Consider the following 21,997-nt stretch of genomic DNA (forward strand, 5'->3'; position numbering starts at 1 on the left):
CCCCCCCCCCTTCTGCACCCTCGGCATCTACTCTCATCTCCTCTTCGAGACCTTCCTTAGAGGGATTCGGTGGTCGGGCTTCCCTGGTCTCCTCCGAGGGGGGTGAGTGGCATCGGACCCTTGTCCGACCCCACTCTTCCCCTTGGAGCCTCGGCCTTGGTGAGCTCGGCTCCGACATCTGCCTCGGAGCCTTTCCTTTCGGTGGGCCCTGGAGTTCCTGTTTCTTCGGAACGGGTTCTCTCGGACCTCCCTGGGAGGGGGGCCTTCGAGGTGATGAAGAGTGTGCTGGCCACTGGGCTCAGCCAGCAGTCTATTCCCTTAGCTCCTCCCTCTACAGTGCCTGTCGATATCTCTGCCATCTCTCTTGCTCCCGGACCCAGAGATCCTCCGCCCCAGGTTTCCCCACTGGAAATAACCCCCTCTTCCGAGGATTCTCCTCATCAGTCAGGAGATCCTCCGCGCAAGAGGACTTGTAAGAGGAAACACCTAGACTCCCCTGAGTCTATCACTTCAGATACCGACTTAGATGAGTCGGAGGGATCCTCAAGATCCCCCTCTGAGGATGTCTCCTTTTCAGACATCCTAGAACTCCTAAAACAGAGGGGAAACTGGCCCTCCACAAATCCCTCTGAGGATGAGTCGGTATACCTAGAGGCGTTTGGATCTCGGCCCTCCACCTCCTGGGTGTCTCCGCCTTTCGACCCCCTTATGGAGGTTATTGCTCGAAAGGCTTGGGCTGCTCCTGACTCTGTAGAGCCAGTTCCTAGGAGGCCGTCTAAATTTATTACTTCCCTTCGGAAAAGCAATTCCTTACGAAGGTGTCCCTGCTGATGCCATGGTGGTGGCTGCCACTAAGAAGGAACTTGCAGATCCTTCCGTACCTGTCCATCCTCCTAATAAGGATTCTAGGACCATGGATAGGTATGGTAAGCAGATGTTCTCTTCAGCGACCTTTGCTATGCGCTCGCTGAACTACTTATGTCACTTCACCAGACTCCAAAGGGACATCCTTAAGGAACTAGGTGAAGTAGTACAGGGTCCCACAGCTGCAGGGGCTCAAGAAAAAATTGCTTCTCAGCTAGGAATCCTTAATTCTATAGCTAACTCCTCCATGCGACTGATATCATATGCAGCAGATGGAGCGAGTAGAGCCGCAGGTACAGGGGTGGCTCTTAGACGCCAAGCCTGGATGCGGCTCTGTAATTTTGCAGATCCCTTCAAGGCGTCCTTCACAAATTCTCCCTTTGATGGGTCAGCTTTGTTTGGCCCTCAAGTGAAGGATACATTGACCAGGTGTGAACAGGACGGCAAGACTCTTTCTACTGTAGGGGTCCGTTTTTCCACCCCTTCTAGACCTTACCCTAAAGGACAGAAGGGTGGAAAGATGTGGTTCCGCAAATCCCAAGGAGTCACGCCAGATACACGTGGTCAGTTTACCCCTAGAGGCAGAGGGGGTAATAATAACAGACACCGCTCTAGAGGCAGAGGGGGTCCACAGAACCAGGGAAGCAGAGAGCCTCTCTCTGACAAGCCCTATCAGCATCCCTGAGATGTTGCCCGACTGTCCATCCTTGGAGGCAGTCGGGGGAAGACTATCGCTGTACCCAGAAGCCTGGCGTTCCCTCACTCAAGACAGATGGGTACAGTCGATCATATCCGAGGGTTACAAAATTCCTTTCGAGGAAAGTCCCTTCTCTCACACAAATTCCCTTCCAGATGTACCACCCGGTCTAAGGGAAGTTGCAGAGTTAGAAGTATTAAAACTTCTACAAAAAAGAGCCATTCAGCCAGTTACAATAGACCATTCAGAGCCCGGAATCTACTCAAGATTCTTTTTGGTCCCCAAAAAGACGGGAGACTGGAGACCAATATTGGATCTCAGCAGACTCAACAAGTCTGTGAGAAGGACAAGATTTCGAATGGTCACACTTCAGTCAGTTTTGCCCTTCCTAGAGAAGGACAACTGGATGTGCTCAATAGATCTTCAGGATGCGTAGCGTACTATCATATAAAAATTCACAGACGCTCCAGAAGGTTTCTCTGCTTTCGGCTGGGGTCCAGTCATTTCCAATTCAGAGCCCTGCCCTTTGGTCTCACTACAGCCCCCAGAGTGTTCACCAAATGTATGGCAGTGGTCACGGCTCACCTGAGACGTCAAGGATTCCAGGTGTTTCCGTATCTCGATGACTGGCTCCTTTCAGCCACCACCAGGCATCAACTTCTTCAAGCCAGGGATTACACAATAAATCTTTGCACTCAATTGTGAATTTCGATCAACTACGAAAAATCCTCCTTATTGCCCAGCCAGTCTATTACTTTCATAGGCGCAAACTTAAACACTGTTCGGATGTCAGCAACCCTCACAGACCAAAGAATCTCAGATATACAAAGTCACGTGAGGATCATCCTAGCCAGCAAAAAAGTACAAGCCAGAATGGTTCTAAAGGTGTTGGGCCTCATGGCTGCGGCCATTACCCTTCTTTCCCTGGCCCGCTTCTACATGCGCCTGCTTCAGTGGATGTTGTTCACTCAGTGGTCTTACCAACAACTTCCAATGCGTCACCAAATACTGGTGACACAAATTTGCAGGAATCATCTTTCATGGTGGATTACTTCTCCCCAGATTCACCAAGGCAGACCCTTTGTACCCCCGGCCCCGGTAGCCACAGTCACTACGGACGCCTCCCTGATCGGGTGGGGGGGGTCATTATCAGCGCAGGATGGTTCATGGGACGTGGCAACCGTTCGAATACCACCTGCACATAAATGTCCTAGAGATGAGAGCAGTGCTTTTAACGTTGCAAGCCCTCAACGACTTTCTTCCCTTGGGAACAATTGCAGTTCACACAGACAACATGTCTGTAGTATGGTATATCAACAAACAGGGCGGAACCAAGTCCTACCCCTTGTGTCGAGAAGCTCCTCAGGCTTTGGCAATGGGCGATCTCCTCTCATCGGTTTCTGGTAGCAACGCATATCCCTGGGAAAACCAACTTTTTAGCGGACAGATTGAGCAGAGCTATTCTCATGCCTCACGAGTGGTCTCTCAAACAATCTATAGTGGAGGAGATTTTTCTAGAATGGGGCCGCCCATGTTGCGATCTTTTTGCTACTCCCCAAAACAGCAAATGCCCAGACTTCTTGTCTCTCTTCCCACTGCCAGGCCATCCCCCCAGAGATGCTCTAACCCAGGATTGGCCCCAGGGACTTCTTTATGCCTTTCCTCCTTTTCCGCTGATTCCACAAGTACTCCAGAAAGCCACCGTTTTGAGAGCCAAAATGATTCTCATTGCTCCCTATTGGCCTCGACAGATTTGGTTCCCGTTCCTCCATCGTCACCTGTTGGTGCAGCCGTGGCATCTGGACCCAGTACCAGACCTTCTGATTCACCAATCGGGTCAGCTGCACCGGTCTATCCTTTCTCTCAACCTCACAGCATGGTTGCTCCACTTCCTTCCTTAGCCAGGCTTCCTATGATCTCTAATCCTGTTAGGGACATCATAGTAGCTTCCCTAAAATCCTCTACTAGAAGGATTTATACCAGCAAATGGAAACGCTTTTCTTGTTGGGCAAAAGCTAAAAATATTGATCCCTTTACTGCTCCAGTCCAAGCAGTTTTGGATTTCTTAGCGGAAATCTTTCACGCGGGCTCTTCTTCTTCCACGGTCAAAGTTCAGTTGGCTGCTATCTCGAACTTTCATGTCGGGTTCGCAGATCACAACATTATGTCACACAGGCTTTGTAGAGCCTTCTTAAAAGGAATTTTTCTCCTGAAACCTCCAGTCAGGAGTCCTCCTCCTCAATGGGACCTAAATTTAGTGCTGACATCCATGATTCTTCCTCCCTTCGAGCCAGCTGTTTCATGTTCCCTGAAATTTCTTTCATGGAAAACTCTATTCCTGATTGCTATTACGTCGGCTAGGAGAGTATCTGAACTTCATGCTCTCTCTGTTCGTCCCCCCTATTTGGTCTTCCACAAAGATAGAGTATCGTTGAGAACTAATCCGACCTTTTTGCCTAAGGTCGCCTCAAAGAGTAATTTGAATCAGTCTATTGACCTTCCTGTATTTTTCCCAAACTACTCAAACAGATCGGAACAAAAATTACATTATCTTGATGTTCACTGCCAACTCAGATATTATTTGGACAGAACAAAACAATTCAGGAAATCCGATCAGCTCTTTATTTCTTATGCTGATAACAAAAAAGGCCTTCCCGTCTCAAAAGTGACCTTATCTAGATGGCTTTCTTCTGTCATCTCTGAAATCTATCAGCTCAGGGGCAAACAGCTGTGCTCGAAACCTAAAGCGCATTCAACCAGAAGCTTAGCCACTTCCACAGCTTTTCAAGCTAGACTTCCATTAGACACTATTTGTGCAGCAGCCACTTGTGCCACTCCTCATACCTTTGTTTCTCATTACAAATTGGATTTGGCCTCCAGGGACAGAGCCAGTTTTGGCTCTACAGTTCTCAAGAGTCTGTTCCATTGAGCCACCCAGGATAGAGGCTAGGACGGTCCCATCAAGCAAGAATGAAGGCGAGATTGACAACTTAACATTGAGAAGTTATGTACCTACCATAACGTTCCATGTTAGTTGTCTTCTCTCGCCTTCTTTCTTGCGTCCCTCCCTCCTTCCCCCTGGCCTGGACAGACCTTTTTCTCACTGCATGAAAGAATGCTTCTTAAGACCATACAGTTCTGGTCTTCCTAAACCATCCTTCAGGCTTTTTCTCTGCCTTCTTTCTTCCTTTTGGGAAGTTTTTTATGCTAGGTGTTATTGCCTATAGACAACAAACGAGATCTGGGTACATACCGCCTTGCATCATGGGATATGGGGCTGCCTCGAGCTGTTAAAAGTGACTCTCGAGCTTAGCAAAGTGCCGAGTCGGAGCCGAGGATCGGCTCCGAACCCATCAAGCAAGAAAGAAGGCGAGAGAAGACAACTAACATGGAACGTTATGGTAGGTACATAACTTCTCATTCCCATCCCCCTCCTGATAAAAGGCCAAGACAAGAGGAGGATTATGCTTCCTCTGACCAGGTTTCTATTTCCTCAGATTCTTCAGAGGAACAGGAATACTCTTTTCCCCCTTATGAAGATTCTGATGCTGAAGAGTCTATTCCATCAGCATCTCCCCCAGAAGACTACTTTGGGGAAACTTTACATACCATGAGGGAACATTTCCACTGGGAAGGCCAGGATTACTCTGTTTCTAAGAAAAGTCTCAGAGAGTTCCTTTTACTACCCCAGCACAGACCACTTGCTATCCCAGCCGTGTTGGACATTGTGGATGATGTTTACTTAGAATCTAGCCTTAACCCAGACTCTCTACCTACTGCTCCAGCCAAACCAGACAGATACTACAGAGTCCCTGACTCTCACAAATTCCTATATAAAAGCCCTGTTGCTGACCCAGAAACCATTTCCCAGGGTCCCAAAGGGGTTAAGGCCTCTATTAATAAAAATCCTGTGCCCTCTGAAAGGGATTCCAGAACACTAGATAGATGGGGAAAGAAAGTATATACCTCAGCTACTCTAGCTATGAGGGCCTTAAATTGCCAGTTTCACATGCTGAAATATCAGCAATACCTGATGTCTCAGTTAAAACAAAAAATTACCACACATTCAGAACAACCTGATTTCAAGGAAATGCAGGATTTGTTGCATGCAGCTGAACAGGTGAGTAAACATACTTTACAATGTGGATTTGACTAATTGGAAGCTTCCTGTAGAGCAGCAGTGACTGGGTCTGTCATACGTAGACATGCTTGGTTAAAAGAACAAACCCTGCCTGATCATGTTAAAGTAAAGTTATTGGATGCACCTTTACAGCAGGATGTTTTATTTGGTGTAAAAGCAGAAGAGGTTTTAAAGAAAATGGAGGATAAGGCAAAATTTATGCAGATGGTCGAGGATTTTTTCAGGTTCAACCCCTTTGTTTCAGCAGAAATTGGTCAACAAAAAACTGGTCCTTTCCAGCTTCTGACAGACCACAGAGGGGCAAATACAGACGCCCAAGCGGCAAAGGTCAGTCACAAGGCCCTTACAAACCTCGCCAATGGGGTGCCGCTACCCAGAAAGGAGCAGAAGACTGGGCCCAAGCTAACAGAAGACAAACATAATGACTTAACCCTCAGACTGCCAAGCAAATCTCTCTTGGCAGCCCCCTTGGGAGGAAAATTAGCACGTTTTGCAGACAACTGGCACATCATCACAAAAGACAAAATATGTCCTAAACATTGTCTCACAAGGATACAGATTCCACTTTCACACCTTGCCAAGGATAAAAGGAATGCCAAACCTGCCACCAAATCAATGGGCAGAGGCGCAAAAACAAATTACAGCTCTCATTGACATGAGAGCCATTCAACAGGTACCTACACAGGAGCAAGGACAAGGATTTTACTCAAGACTCTTTCTAGTCCCCAGAAAGGACAAAGCCTGGAGACCCATTCTGGACCTTTCAATTCTAGACACTGATCTGCAAGTACCCAAATTCAAGATGCTAACACTACAGCAGCTTCTTCCCATGCTGGGCAAGAAGGCTTGGCTAGTAACGTTGGACCTCAAGGAGGCATACCTGCATGTCCCTATCAGACAAAATTGCAGAAGATACCTCCAATTTATTGCAGGTTCAACGCATTATCAATTCTCTGCACTGCCCATTGGCTTATCTACTGCGCCCAGGGTCTTCACAAAATGCCTGGCACCAGTAATTGCATACTGCAGACAAAGATGAATTCAAATATACCCATACCTGGACGACTGCCTTATTCAAGCAGAAAGCAAGGACATTCTTGTAAAGCATCTGGCGTTTGTCAAACACCTTTTAAGTTGCCTAGGCTACACAGTAAACGAAAATAAATCAAAACTTGCGCCCTCACAAAACATAATATTCCTGGGTGCCAGATTGAATACAACGGCCCAGATGGCTTATCTCATGCCAGACAGGCAACAACAGCTGACTCAATACTTCAAAATGATGGCAACAAAGACCCAACTCCCTGCAAGAAAAATTCTGCAGGCCTTGGGATTCATGGCATCTTACATGCTCCTAATACCATTTGCAAAACTGCATATGAGGAAATTACAATGGTACCTGAAAAGCGTATGAACTCAGCACAGCCACAGCTTGGAAACAATGATACCACTCATTCCCTGCCTTCAACAGGAGTTTCTATGGTGGGCACAGGCATGTCACCTCAACAAGGGTCAGCCTTTTACCTTACCAACAGCCAGGCAAACCATAACAACAGATACATCGGACTATGCCTGGGGAGCACACATTGCAGGACAGTGCATTCAGGGCAAATGGGATACAGATCAAAGACATCTGCATATCAATCAAAAAGAAATGCTAGCTGTACAGAATGCCCTAACAGCTTTCAAGAATCTCTTACATCCAGGACAACTCCTGATAAAGACAGACAATACCACAGTAATATGTGGTACATAAACAAGCAAGGGGGCACACACTCCTACCCCCTATGCAGGCAAGCAATGACCTTGTGGAACACTGCACTGACTTACCAAGTTCAACTACAAGCACAATTCCTGCCAGGAAAGAAAAACACATTGGCAGATGACCTAAGCAGAAACATCATGGATCCCGAGTGGAAACTAGATCCACAGGTATTTGCAATGATAACTCAAAAATGGGGACGCCCAGACATAGATCTGTTTGCCAGCCCCCAAAACTACCACCTTCGAAAATTTTGCACAAGGACATTCCACCCACTAGCTTGGAAAGTGGACGCCCTCTCATTCATTTGGAAAACATTAACGGTGTATGCCTTTCCTCCACTGTTTCTTCTAGCAAAGGTGCTGCTGAAAGTCAGATTAGAGAGGCCACAAATGATACTCATTGCTCCAGACTGGCCATGCCAACACTGGTATCCAATACTCAGGAACATGGCCCAAGGCCCACCATGGATTTTACCCCAAATTCCTTACCTACTCACTCAGCAAAACAATCAGATTCTACACAGCCAGCTCAAGACTTTAAATCTGGCTGCATGGCAAATTACCTAAACAACCAGCCAAACACCTCTATCTAAAGCTGTTATGGATGTCATTCTGGAGGCCAGGAGGCCCAGCACCAGGAAAGCCTATTCAGACAAATGGAAAAGATTTTTGCCTGGAACCAAACTAAAGGCCATAGTCCCCTTGTTCCAAACCTTCCTCAGATTCTACAATATTTAACTGAGATGTTGCACAAAGGACTTTTTTTTTCATCTATTAAGAGCCATGCCTCAGCGATTTCAGCTCACTACAACATGGTTCCTCCTTTATTTTCACATCCACTCCTAAGACAGTACCTCAGAGGGGCTAAGAACATAATACCGCCCAGGAGAACACCAACACCAACTTGGGATCTCAACTTTGTTCTGGAAAAGCTTACACTGCCGCCCTTTGAACCAGCTGTCTCAGCTGATTTAAAGGTTCTTTCTGAAGAAATATGAAGAAACACTAATTTGTTCTAACACAGTACATTTTAAACCAATACTACTTTTATGATGGAATTGTGCAAAATGTGAAGCTACAGGACTATCCACATTAACATTATTAATGTCCTTTATATGTTCAAGCAGTCTGATTTTAAATGCTCTTTTTGTCTCACCTATATAAAATTTGTTACATGGACAACAAAGAGAATATATAACACCTACTGAATTACAACAGAAATAGTTGTTAGCACTAAATTTAACATTATTAATAACAGGAAATTGAGGTACAATATGCTTGCTTGTTAGAACAAATTAGTGTTTCTTCATATTGTAATATTGATGTTAAAACTCTTTTACTGCAGAAGGAAGCTCTGTATATTTTAAAGTTTAAAACTATGTCTCCTTTTGGGCTTAATGAAGAGTTCAACTGGAAGGCATTACTTAATTGATTAGTCATTTAATTGATTAATTGTGCAATTATTTTAGATGTATATATGGCTCTGTGACTGTGAGTTTTTTATTCTCCTTGAAGGCTTTGGTCGAGACGTCAGTGATTTGCTTTTAATAAACGTGTTGGTGGATACTGTGCTTGTTGTTCCTTCCTAATGGCAATGGAGCCTTTCCTTATTTTTCATCAAGACAGAGTCTCTCTACAAACTAACCCTTCCTTTATGCCAAAGGTGGTGTCTAGTGTGGCCCTAAACCAAACCATTCATTTACCCACCTTTTTCCCAAACTCCCAGAACAAAGGAGAAAGACTCCTGCACTCTTTGGACATTCACAGACAATTACGTTACTACTTGAACAAGACTAAGGCTTTCAGAAAATCTGACCAGCTCTTTGTATCCTATGCTGCAGGATCACAAGGAAAAGCCATCTCAAAACAGACAATTTCAAAATGGATAGGACATTGTATATGATGTCCTTCAAGAATGCAACTGCAGTCATAACATATGGGTTGTCCTGCCTCAGGCAGCCCTCGGTCGGCCGAATTCCAAAGTCTGGGTCCGGCGTCGGCTGGTGTCGCCTCCTCTCCGACGTCACAACGGCTGGAGTGTAGGCATCAGCCGATGCCATCTTCTTCAGTCTTTCTTGCCGCACGGTGCCCGAAGCAGAAGCAGTTCGCAAGTGCCGGTCGGTCAGCTCCTGTGTTTTCAGTAACGAAGTCATCTAAAAGCTGAGTACCCCATTGGGGAACATTTATTCTTGCCTCAGCCAATGTCAGAGCAAATTGAGAAAGTTAATAATTGTTTGTCTTGTGGTAAACAAATACCTCATAAGGACTTCCATTCTCTCTGCCTTCCTTGCCTTGGCCCAGACCACGACGTCTCGGCCTGTGCTGCCTGTGCTTGCTTTAACAAGAGCACTCTCAGGCGCCGGGCAGAATTCGCCAAGGACTTTTTCGGTGAATCTTTTGCGTATATCATGCCGTCGGATCCACCAACAACCCAATCTGCTAAAAAACGCAAGGACCGGGACCGACACCCTCGGCCCGCGCCCACTACCGATGCCACTCCTAAACGCCTTGCTAGTGCTCCGGTCCCTTCGGAAGTGGTAAATCCACCGCTCCAGGCTGACGACACAGCGTTTACACGACCTTCGGTCTCGGGGATTTCTCCGGTGCCGGTAGTTGATTTTCCTCCGGAAACCGAAGTTCTGGATCTACCCGACACCATTTCTGTGGACAAGGTTACACCTGCACGTTGGGCTGCTAGGCCTCCGGTATCCATGTCCATCAAGGCCTTTGCACGTGCTAAGGACGCCAGTCAGGCAAAGGCCCATCCTAAACCTGCTGCCCAGACCCCTTCATCTGATAAGCAGATCAGGTCTCTGGCTGCAGATCTTATTTCCCTTATCAGGGGGACTCAGCTTCATCCAGACAGGGGTTCTCAGCCTCCTGCAGAGAAAAGGCCTAGAACAGAGCAGGCGGATGACCTCTCTTCGGATGAAGCCTCTGGGGATTCTGAGCCTTCTGATACCCAAGAAGAATCCTTCCAGGCCTACGAGGACTCGGATGCTGAGGAATCAATTCCCTCTGCCTCCCCTCCAGAGGATTTCTCTTTTGGTGAAGTCCTGCATTCCATGAGAGAACATTTTCAATGGCAGGGTCAGGAATTCTCTGACTCTAGGAAAAGGCTTTGTACCTTCCTCAAGCTCCCTCAGCACAGACCTTTGGCTATTCCACCTGTTATGGATGTTCTGGATGATGTTTTCTCTGACTCCAGTGCTAACCCTGACTCTCTTCCTCCGGCTCCTGTCAAGCCGGACAGATATTATAGGGTCCCTGACACTCACAAGCACCTCTTTAAGGCCCACTCTGTGGATCTAGAAACTATTTCACAGGGCCCTAAGGGAGTGGCTACCTCCTCTGCCAAAAACCCTCTGCCAGCGGACAGAGAAGCTAGGTTCCCTGGAGAGATGGGGTAAAAAAGTGTACACCTCTACTACCCTAGCCATGAGGTCTCTTAACTGCCTTTTTCACATGTTTCAGTACCAAGATTTTCTCCTGGATGATTTACAGAAAAAGTTAGCCTCTCCTGAGCCTATTGATAAAAAGGCATTGCAGGATCATATACATAACACTCAGCAGGTTAATAACCATTTTCTTCAGTGTGGTTATGATGCACTGGAAGCTTCATGTAGGGCAGCTATGACTGGGGCTGTGATACGTAGACATGCTTGGTTAAAGGATCAGTCTTTGCCTGACCATGTTAAAGTAAAGCTACTTGATGCACCTCTGGAAAAACAGAAGCTTTTTGGTGCTAATGCACAGGATGTACTGAAATCCATAGAGGAAAAAGCAAAGTCAGTACAGACAGTCAAGGATTTCCTTCAGGTTCAGCCACCCAGGTTCAGCAGAAACTGGCCCTCAAAGAATTGGTCCTTCCCTGGCTCAGACAAGTTTCAAAGGGGAAAAAGTAGATGTGCCCGAGGTAGAGGGCAATACAGAGGATCTTACAGGGGCCGAATGGCAACCTCCAAATCAAAGAAGTGGCGCAGACAGTTCAGCTGCACCACAAGGACAATCACAATGACTTGATTTTTGTACCGCCTACAAGGGTTCAAAGAGAAGCACCTTTGGGCAGAAAATTATCCTTATTTTCTCTCAACTGGCGAAGACATGGGGAAGGCCGGACGTAGACCTTTTTGCTTCCCACTTAAATCATCACCTGGAAAAGTTCTGCACAAGGACTCACCATCCTCTAGCTTGGAAAACGGATGCTCTCTCCTTCAGCTGGAATTCTCTAAAAATTTACGCATTCTCTCCTCTGCCTCTGCTGACCAAGGTGATACTGAAGATCAAAGCAGAACAATCAACAGGCATCTTGATAGCTCCAGACTGGCCAAGGCAACACTGGTACCCATTGCTATTGACCATAACTCGGACCAAACCATGGCCTCTGACCCTATCGCCCCTGCTCTTGACACAACACAATTACAGGACTGTACATCAAGACCTGAAAACATTACATCTGACGGCCTGGAGGCTACCTTGATGTCTCCACCTAACTCTCTTTCCAAATCAGTTCAGGAGATCTTGCTGGAAGCACGCAGACCTTCCACCAGAAAAACCTATTCAGCCAAGTGGAAGAGATTCAGCATCTGGAATGCCAACAGGGGTCAGGACACAGCATTACCAAATATACCTCAGATATTAGAATACTTGGCAGAACTATTTCATACTGGACTCTCATACTCTACAATAAAGATTCATGCCTCAGCAATCTCAGCAAAATACAACTGTGACCCTCCAGTGTTTTCACATCCTCTGCTAAGACAGTTTCTAAGAGGGATAAAGAATATCAAACCTCCCAGAAAACAGCCAATACCTGCATGGGACCTCAATTATGTGTTGGAAAAATGAACTCTTCCTCCATTCGAACCAGCAGCAACTTCAGAAATGCAGTTTCTTTCATGGAAGACGGTCTTCTTATTGGCAGTCACATCTGCAAGAAGAGTTTCGGAGATACAGGCACTCATGGCAGTGCCTCCCTTCCTCATTTTTCATCAAGACAGAGTTTCTCTAAGAACAAATCCTACATTCATGCCAAAAGTTATTTCCAGGGTGCCTCTAAATCAAGCTATTCACCTGCCTACATTCTTCCCCAATCCTCAAAATAGGGGGGAAAAAATTCTCCATACTTTGGACATACACAGGCAACTACGTTACTACTTGGACAGAACTAAGGCCACCAGGAAGTCTGACCAACTGTTTGTAGCCTATGCTGCTGGAGTACAAGGAAAAGCAATCTCCAAACAAACAATTTCAAAATGGATTGGACATTGCATCAGATTCTGCTAGTCATTCCATGGAAAAGGTGTGCCAGCCAATATTAGGCCACATTCCACCAGAGCTTTAGCCACTTCCACAGCTTTCCTAAGAGGAGTGGCAACAAAGGACATTTTAGAGGCTGCTACATGGAGCTCCATGCATACATTCACCAAGCACTACAACCTGCCTTTATACTCCAGATACCGAGCAGGCTTTGCTTCGGCAGTCCTGCAGGGGATTTTAGCTACACCATCATTATCTTAGATCCATTCACCCCCATCTTGGCTATGGTATTCAACCCATATGTTATGACTGCAGTTGCATTCTTTGAAGGACATAGTACAGTTTTGTACCTACCATAAATGTAGATGTCCGATAGATATGCAACTGCAGTCGGATTTTCCCACCCTCCTACCCCTCTGTATCCTTCTTTTTTGGGTCCCTACCCCTTTTCCCATTAGCTGGGGGTATTTCCTGTGGTGTATCTGTTTATTACTGTGGTGCATGTTTGGGATTATTTTTATCCATTTACCAAATTTAGCCTTCCTAGGAGGGCACCTGGCATCTGGGGCAAGAAACACTGAAGAAGGCGTCGGCCGATGCCTTTATACTCCAGCCGTTGTGACGTCGGAGAGGAGGCGACACCAGCCGACGCCGGACCCAGACCCAGACTTTGGAATTCGGCCGACCGAGGGCTGCCTGAGGCAGGACAACCCATATGTTATGACTGCAGTTTCATATCTATCGGACATCTACATTTATGGTAGGTACAAAACTATACTTTTCTGCTACACACATCATGGGAAACCGGTACCTGCTAGCATTAGGTCCCACTCCACCAGGGCTACAGCTACATCAACAGCCTTTCTCAGGGGGGTTCCAACCAAGGATATTTTGGAAGCTGCAACTTGGAGTTCAGTGCACACCTTCACCAAACACTACCACTTACCTCTATACTCTAAGATTAGAGCTGGCTTTGCCACTGCAGTTCTGCAGGGCCTACTAGCTTCTCCAAACCCTGTTTAACTCCACCACCCATCCTTAGCTTTGGGATTCAACCCAAGTGTGATGACTGCAGCAGTGTAACATGAACATAGTACAGTTTTGTACCTACCATAAATGTAGATGTTCGAGTGTTCACACTGCTGCAGTCCAGGTTACCCTCCCTCCATCCCCTCTGAACTAGCTGAACTTCTCTATACCTTTCTATCTGATACAACCTTTGTGGTGTATTTGCTTGCTTGATTGCTGAAGGTGGTATTTGTATTATTGGCAATATGTATTGCCCACCTACTGGGGGCACCTGACATCTGGGGCAAGAAAAACTGAAGAAAATGGCGTTGGATGCCTCTTATATACCCCTGGCAGCACTGACGTCAGGGAAGAAGCGACAGCAACCGACGCCGGACCAAGACTTTGGAACTCTGGCTGACTGCGGGACCGCCTGACGGCAGGATAAACCCAAGTGTGATAACTGCAGCAGTGTGAACACTCGAACATCTACATTTATGGTAGGTACAAAACTGTACTTCTGTCGTCAGTATATTTTCACCTCTAAATATTTTGGTTCTTGGTTTAATTATCCAGAAATGTCGTCATTTAGCCATCCGACTACCAGGATTCTGAAAAAACACAAAGATAAAAAGAGACAGGCCGCCGAGGTCCAAAACTGCCGCCGCTGCTTCTATGCCAGTCGCCGGTACTCAGTAAGGTGCTTTCGCAGCCCCTGATACCCGCTACTTCTGATTCACAGGCCTCTACTGAGACCCATTCGGAGTCCGGTATGCCGCGAGATTGAGATGCTTCAACTATGGAACCCGCGGATGTCTCTACCTTGGACAGGTCCGGAGCCGCTGTGCAGGCACCGGCTTCTGAGGGTGTATTCAGGCCTACGGACTTGCATATTAAACAGACGCCTCCTTCTTTACTTAGGCCTAAATCTCGATCCATGCCTAAAAAGACGATGCCCAGGCCACATGCTCAGGCCTCTATGCCTAAAAAACAAGTGATAAGAATGTCTGAAGATCTAATAACTCTAATCAGGGGTAGCCAACCCCCCCCCCCTTCTAAGAGGCCTAGGACTGAAGTTTATTATGAATCTTCTGATCAGGATTCTGTTTCTGATTCTTCTGATGATCTGGATTTGCCCTTATCTACTTATGAAGATTCTGATGCAGAGGACTCCATTCCCTCTGCTTCCCCTCCTGGGGATTTTTCTTTTTGGGAACCTTACATACTCTAAGGGAGCATTTCCACTGGGAAACCCAGGATTTTTCTGATTCAAAAAATAGGCTTAGGGATTTCCTTCTCCTACCTCAGCATAGGCCTTTAGCTTTTCCTCCTGTACTAGACATTGTTGATGATGCTTTTTCGTAATCTAGTTTGGCCCCTGATTCCCTGCCTCTTGCTCCCAGAAAGACCTGACTGATACTACAGGGTCCCCGAGTCCCCCAAGTTCCTTTTTAAAAATCTTATTGCAGATCCAGAGACTATTTCACAGGGGCCCAAGGGCATTAAGGCTTTTACTGCTAAAAATGCTACCCCTTCTGATAGAGACTCCAGGGCACTGGATAAGATGGGGGTAAGAAGGTTTACACTTCTGCAGCCTTGGCCATTAGGGCTTTAAACTGCCAGTTTCATATGTTAAAGTATCAGCAACATGTTATTGGACTGCTTAAACAGAAAATGATGTTGATTCCTGACTGTGGAAAATAAAGAATTACATGATTTAATGCATTCTGCTGAACAAGTTGGAAAGCATACTTTGCGATGTGGTTTTGATTCATTAGAGGCCTCTTGCAGGGCTGCTGTTACTGGGTCTGTGCTCAGAAGACATGCTTGGCTTAAGGAGCAATCTTTGCCTGATCATGTTAAAGCTAAAATGTTGGATGCCCCTTTAAATCAGGACCGCCTGTTTGGCAACAAGGCTGAGGAAGTTTTTGAAAATATGGAAGATAAAGCTAAATCTATGCAAACTGTTAAAGATTTTTTACAAGTTCAGCCTCCTAGATTTAGTAGGCACTGGCCCTCTAAGAATTGGTCCTTTCCAGCCCCTTCCAGGTCTTCTCGGGCCAAACCCAGACACAGCAAAAACCCCAGGTTTCAGTCCCAGGGGAGACACAGAACTAAGCAGTGGGGGGCCTCCAGTTCCAAATCTGGGAATAATAAGACTCCCCCCTATGGTAAACTGTCTCAATGACTTTCTTTTAAAATTTCCAAGCACTTATCAACTGACTGCCCCTTTGGGGGGAAAGATTGCTCTTCATGTAAAGAATTGGAAATTCATTACCCAGGACAAGTGGGTTTTAAATATAGTGTCCCAGGGATACAGATTTCAGTTCCACACGTTGCCAACACCAAGCGGGTGACCGGACCTACTCCCAAATCAGTGGGCAGAGGCCCAAAAACAAGTACTTTCTCTCTCTAAGTATTGGGGCTATTCACCTGGTACCAGAAGAGGAAAAGGGACAAGGTTTCTACTCGAGACTTTTCCTGGTACCCAGAAAAGACAATTCATGGCATCCTGTCCACTCTAAACACCTTTTTGGAGATTCCAAAATTCAAGATGCTGACTCTTCAATTACTTCCTATGCTAGGCAATGATGCCTGGTTGGCAACACTAGATTTAAAAGAAGCATACCTGCACATCCCAATCAGGGAATCTTGTAAAAGATACCTACACTTCAAAGCAGGCTACACGCACTATCAGTTCTCTGCACTGCCTTTGGCTTATCTACTGCACCCAGGGTATTCACAAAGTGCCTAGCTCCAGTTATTGCATTTTGCAGGCAATGAAATATTCAGATATGCCCATACCTGGACAATTGTCTAATTCAGGCAGAAAGCCAGGACATACTTTTGAATCATCTGGCCTTTGTACAAAGGGTTCTAAGTTGTCTGGGGTACACCATAAACAAAAAGAAAACATACCTGGTACCATGTTAACAAATTATATTCCTGGGAGCAAGCTTGAATACAACTTCCCAGATGGCTTACCTCACGCCAGAGAAACAAATTCATTTGACAACCTACTTCAGACAAGTGGCCACAAAAACCCTGCTATCTGCAAGACAAATACTGCAAGCCTTGGGGTTCATGGCCTCCTGCATTCTTCTAATTCCATGTGCAAGACTGCATATGAGGAAACTACAGTGGTATCTAAAAAGCCTATGGTGTCAACATTCTCAAGACCTAGAAACAATGATTCCTATCATACCTTGCCTATGCCTAGAGTTCCTTTGGTGGGCAGAGGCCTGCCACCAAAACAAGGGACTACCTTTCACACCACCCCCTGCTGCCCAAACCCTAACAGACACATCAGACTATGCATGGGGGGCTCACCAGGCAGGGAAGTGCATTCAGGACAAATGGAACCCAAGTCAAATGCACCTGCATATCAATCAAAAAGAAACGTTAGCTGTACAGAATGCTCTGACAGCCTTCAAGGACCACATACTTCCAAGACAATTAATGGTAAAGATGGACAACACCACTGTTATGTGGTACATAAACAAGCGGGGGGGGTACACATTCTTACCCCCTCTGCATTGAGGAACACAGCCTTGAGCTACCAAGTGCACCTACAAGCTCAATTCCTGCCAGGAAAATTAAATACACTGGCAGACAGACTAAGCAGAAACCTCATGGACCCCCACAAGTGGAAACTGGAGCCAAGGATTTTCAACATGCTGACAAGCAAATGGGGAGCCCAGATATAGACCTGTTTGTCTCTCCCCAGAACTACCAATTGGACAAATTTTGCACAATGATTCCCCGCAAACAAGCCTGGAAAATGGATACTTTGTTCTTCAGCTGGAAAAACCTATCAGTCTATGCCTTCCCCCCTCTGCCTCTGCTGTCCAAAGTACTACTAAAAATCAAACAGGACAAACTAAGGATGATTTTGATTGCTCCAGACTTGCCGTGCCAACACTGGTACCCCCTCCTGCACAGTGTGTTTCAGTTATCTCCATGGCACCTGCGTCAGACTCCTTCCTTGCTGTCTCAGCAGGAGAACCAGAGTCTGCACCCTCAGCTTCTAACACTGAACCTTGCAGCCTGGCTAAATTACTTAATCTCTCCTTTACCATCGCTCAGCAAACCTGTGATGGATATCATTTTAGAGGCAAGGAGGCCTAGTACAAGAAAATCTTATGCTGAAAAATGGAAAAGATTCTGTGCCTGGAACCAGTCTCAAGGGATGAGCACAGCAGCGCCCAATTTACCTCAGATTTTACAATACTTAACTGAGATGCTTCACAAGGGCCTGTCTTTTTCCTCCATTAAAATCCACGCCTCAGCCATTTCAGCTCATTATAACACAGAACCTCCCCTCTTCTCTCATCCACTACTCAAGCAGTTCCTCAGAGGGGCCAAAAATTTGAGACCACCCAGGAGAGCTCCAGCCTCAGCCTGGGACCTTAACTTTGTTTTGGAGAAACTCACTCTACCTATCGAGCCAGCTGTTACTGCAGACTTAAAATCTCTTTCTTGGAAAACAGCTTTCCTTTTAGCAATCACTTCAGCTAGAAGGGTATCTGAATTACAGGCCCTTATGGCAGTGGAGCCTTTCATCATCTTTCATGCGGACAGGGTGTCCCTCAGAACCAATCCATCCTTCATGCCCATGGTGGTATCCAGTGTGGCTCTTAATCAGTCCATTCATTTGCCAACCTTCTTTCCCAATCCACAGAATCAAGGAGGGGAACAGGTACTGCATTCCTTAGATGTGCACAGACAACTTAGATTCTACTTGGACAGGACTAAACCTCAAAGGAAATCTGAACAACTGCTGGTGGCATTTGCTGCAGGGGAGAAGGGGAAGGCTATTTGAAAGCAAACCATTTCTAAATGGATAAGCCATTGCATTCATTTCTACTATAAGCACCATGGAAAACCTATCCCCCAGGGGATTAGACCTCACTCCACCAGGGCTGCATCTACCTATACAGCCTTTCTCAGAGGCGTCCCTACCAGGGACATCCTAGAAGCTGCTATCTGGAGTTCTGTACATACTTTCACCAAACATTATCATTTGCCAATTTTCTCTAAATCCAGAACGGGCTTTGCCACTGCAGTCTTGCGGGCCTTACAGCTGGCCCTAATGCTATCTAAATTCCTCCTTCCAACCATACCTTTGGGAATCTACCCAAATGTAATGACTGCAACAGTGAAACACGAAGGACATAGCACAGTTGTGTACACTTACCATAAATGTAGATGTTCGAGTGTATTCACTGTTGCAGTAATGGTTACCCTCCCTCCAGCCCCCCTAACGTCTTTTGACTATACCTCTACTTTCCTTTACTATGCTTAAAAGCCTTTTTGGTGTATTTGCTTTTTTGTTGGAGGTATATCTTTGTACTTTTATATTTAATTGCTTCCCATTAGGGGGGCACCTGACATCTGGGGCAAGAAAAACTGATGTAATGGCGTTGGCTGCATGTTTTATACCCCTGATGACCTGACGTCATGAAAGAAGGGGCAGCAACCGACACAGGACCCAAGACTTTGTTAATCAGGCCGACTGAGGGCTACCTGCAAGCAGATAACCCAAATGCAATGACTGCAACAGTGAATACACTCAAACATCTGCATTTATGGTAAGTTTACACAACTGTACTTTTTCAATTTATAACTGAAGTACTATAGCATTATCTTGCCTTTCATGTAGGATAATAAACTGGATTATGTCCTTAAAATATTTTTGTCCTTTTTTTTTTTTTTTTTTTTTTAATTTAGATGGTATATTACTTATGGACATGAATTGATATGGAAGAACAGAGAACCACTAGTGAAAATGTGGCACGAGTTTCGTCTGAGAAGAAGTGGAAGAGGAGGCGGTAGCTCATAGGCCCTTATGCATGCGGCAGTCAGTTCAAGAGTTGTAAAAATGAAGACAATTTGAAATGCTCTTTCCTTGGGAAAGATGAGCAGTGTTGTACAGTGAACTTTAAAAAGACTTGTAAAATTGATGTATCTTGTTTTTTAAAAATATTAAAAAGTATAGCTATTTGATAAGTTAATTAAGGGTTTTAATATTTAATCATGCTTCTTTGAATGTCACTGAAGACATGCCTAAGTGGGTAAGGAAACAGATCTGTGTCTGCATAACAGATCCATTTGTTAACTTTAACAACCTAAATTTTACTTTGCTTGTTATGCTTGATAATCTTATTGTTGAGTCTCTTCATAGTTATATTGTTTTGTTTATTAACCAATGTTGTGGACATATATCTGTGGATCCACTTTGTCCTCCTACAAGATTATGTAATCCACATAAAACATCTCCTTTCTGATGTTGTCCTTTTCATTCTCCTTCACTGTTGGGGCCTCTGATCTGATTCGGCCGCATTTTCAAGACTTTAGGATTCAAGCCTCGAGCTCCTCCCTCCCCTGTAATGTATCATACCTTCCCTAGCTCCTCAGGTCTCATTTGCCGCCAGCGTGTCAAGGCATGGTTGAGTCTCAAGTCTTATTTGCCTTTTTTGAGGCAAGTAATAACTTTGAATTTTAAATTCTTTAAAATCTTACCTTTGTGTAGAGCTTTTAAACCTTTTAAACTTTTAGCCTTTATATCCTCCCCTCCTTCAAGTTTTTTTTCGCAGACATTAGGGATTGCTGCCTTTTCCCTTCCTCTTTTTACCTCCTTTCTGGTTCCATTGGCATCTTTCTCTCAGTGTTATATATACATATGTGTGTGTATCTATGTATATGTATATTGTGTGTGTGTGTGTGTGTGTGTGTGTATATATATATATATATATATATATATATATATATATATATATATATATATATATATATATATATATATATATATATATATAAAAGACCTTCTTTTTATAGCTTTACTGTTTAGCTTCAATAGTCGTAAGTTTGGTTGTCTGACAAACCTACTGGCTTTAAAAGATGCACTTCTTGTGGGTAAAATTCCAAATTTGGATGCCCACAAGAAGTCCGTCTGTTGCTTGGGATCCCAGTCATTTTTAGGTATGGACTGCCATATCTGTGTAGCTTTTAACCCAAGGGCCCCCTCAGACAGGAGGAATAAATTGATTCCCAAGGGACTGTTGCCTTCTTCTGGGGCTCAAATCCCCTCGAAGCCTTCTAGTTTCAAAGAACTTGAGCACCAAGCTCTCTCTCTCCCAGAGGGCTTCACCAGAACATGTAGAAAAAAAACACCTAAGTTGTCGAATCCGACATCTTCGGATCTGACTCAAACTAGACTCTTTCCGGATCTGAACGTCTCTACGGAGCTGAACAAAACAAGTCCTTCTCCAGATCCGAAAGCCTCATCGGATCAGAGCAAAATGAAACCGGTTTCGGATCCAACAACTTCCTGGGATCTAACAGACATTACTTGTATTTCTGGTACTTCCACTCTGAGCAGGGCAACCTTGGATCCTAAGGCTTTGGATCTGAGGTCTTGGAGGCATACACCGGTACTACACATACACACTAAGCCGGTCTTTCCGGCTCCCCCAGCTCAGATACTGAGAACACCTTTTAAATCCACACATCCTTCCACTGTTTCTTCCTCCTGGTCTTCTCCGAGTTTTTTTTTATGCTGATATGGACAGGATGATGTGGAGGTTCCTCAAGACTCTGGTACAGATGGGGGTTCTGCTTTCTCCATCCCAACTTGGATCCGCAGTCTCATTTTCCGATCTGACCTCTGGTTTTGGAAACCCAGGATCCAGGAATTCCAAGAGAGTCAATGTCTGTTCTGACTCCTATGTCCCTGACCAGTGATCTGAGACAGCGCTGGCTCTTGGGAGTTGGCTTCGGCTCCAACTTTGGCAGATCCTTCCACTCAGATCTTTGGTCCTTGACAGAATAGGTCAGATTCTGTCTGTAAGCTTTCGATCCGGTATGGGCTGTGTACTCCCCCCTCCAGCAACTTCGGCTCGGAGGGGGAGGGGTCTCTCTGGGTCCAACGGACATCCAGGTCTTAGGAAGGTTTTCTGTAGAATCAGAGAGCTATTTCCTCAATTCTGGAATCCTCCCCATCCTTTGTCTGGTCTGAGCATTGAGCCCATGTATCCTGCCATAGGTCAGTTTTCCCCATTAAGCCTTCAGACTCCTTCCCAGCAAGGTATCCACCTTTCTTCTGATATCTCCTCTGAACACCCTACAGAGGAAGTCCCTTGTAAGAAAAAGTGCAAGAGGAGGCACTTAGACTCCCTGTTGGAGTCCTTGACCAAGAACACCAATTTTGATGAAGGAGGATCCCCCCCCCCCCCCCGATCACCACCTGACGATCTCTCCTTTGG

General features: G+C 45.5%; 1 protein-coding gene across 1 annotated transcript in view; it reads left to right on the forward strand.

Moving 5' to 3' along the window:
- PARL (presenilin associated rhomboid like) overlaps positions 1-19,747 on the forward strand; it is a 1,565,180-nt gene extending 1,545,433 nt beyond the window's left edge. Inside the window, exon 10 of the mRNA XM_044070014.1 lies at positions 19,464-19,747. Within this exon, the coding sequence (XP_043925949.1) occupies positions 19,464-19,575 (112 nt within the window). The 3' untranslated portion in view covers positions 19,576-19,747. The remainder of the gene's footprint in view (positions 1-19,463) is intronic.
- Positions 19,748-21,997: the final 2,250 nt, after the last annotated feature.

This window comes from Protopterus annectens, chromosome 4.part1, assembly GCF_019279795.1.
Source record: "Protopterus annectens isolate FY-2018-M chromosome 4.part1, PAN1.0, whole genome shotgun sequence".
Classification (NCBI taxonomy): domain Eukaryota; kingdom Metazoa; phylum Chordata; order Ceratodontiformes; family Protopteridae; genus Protopterus; species Protopterus annectens.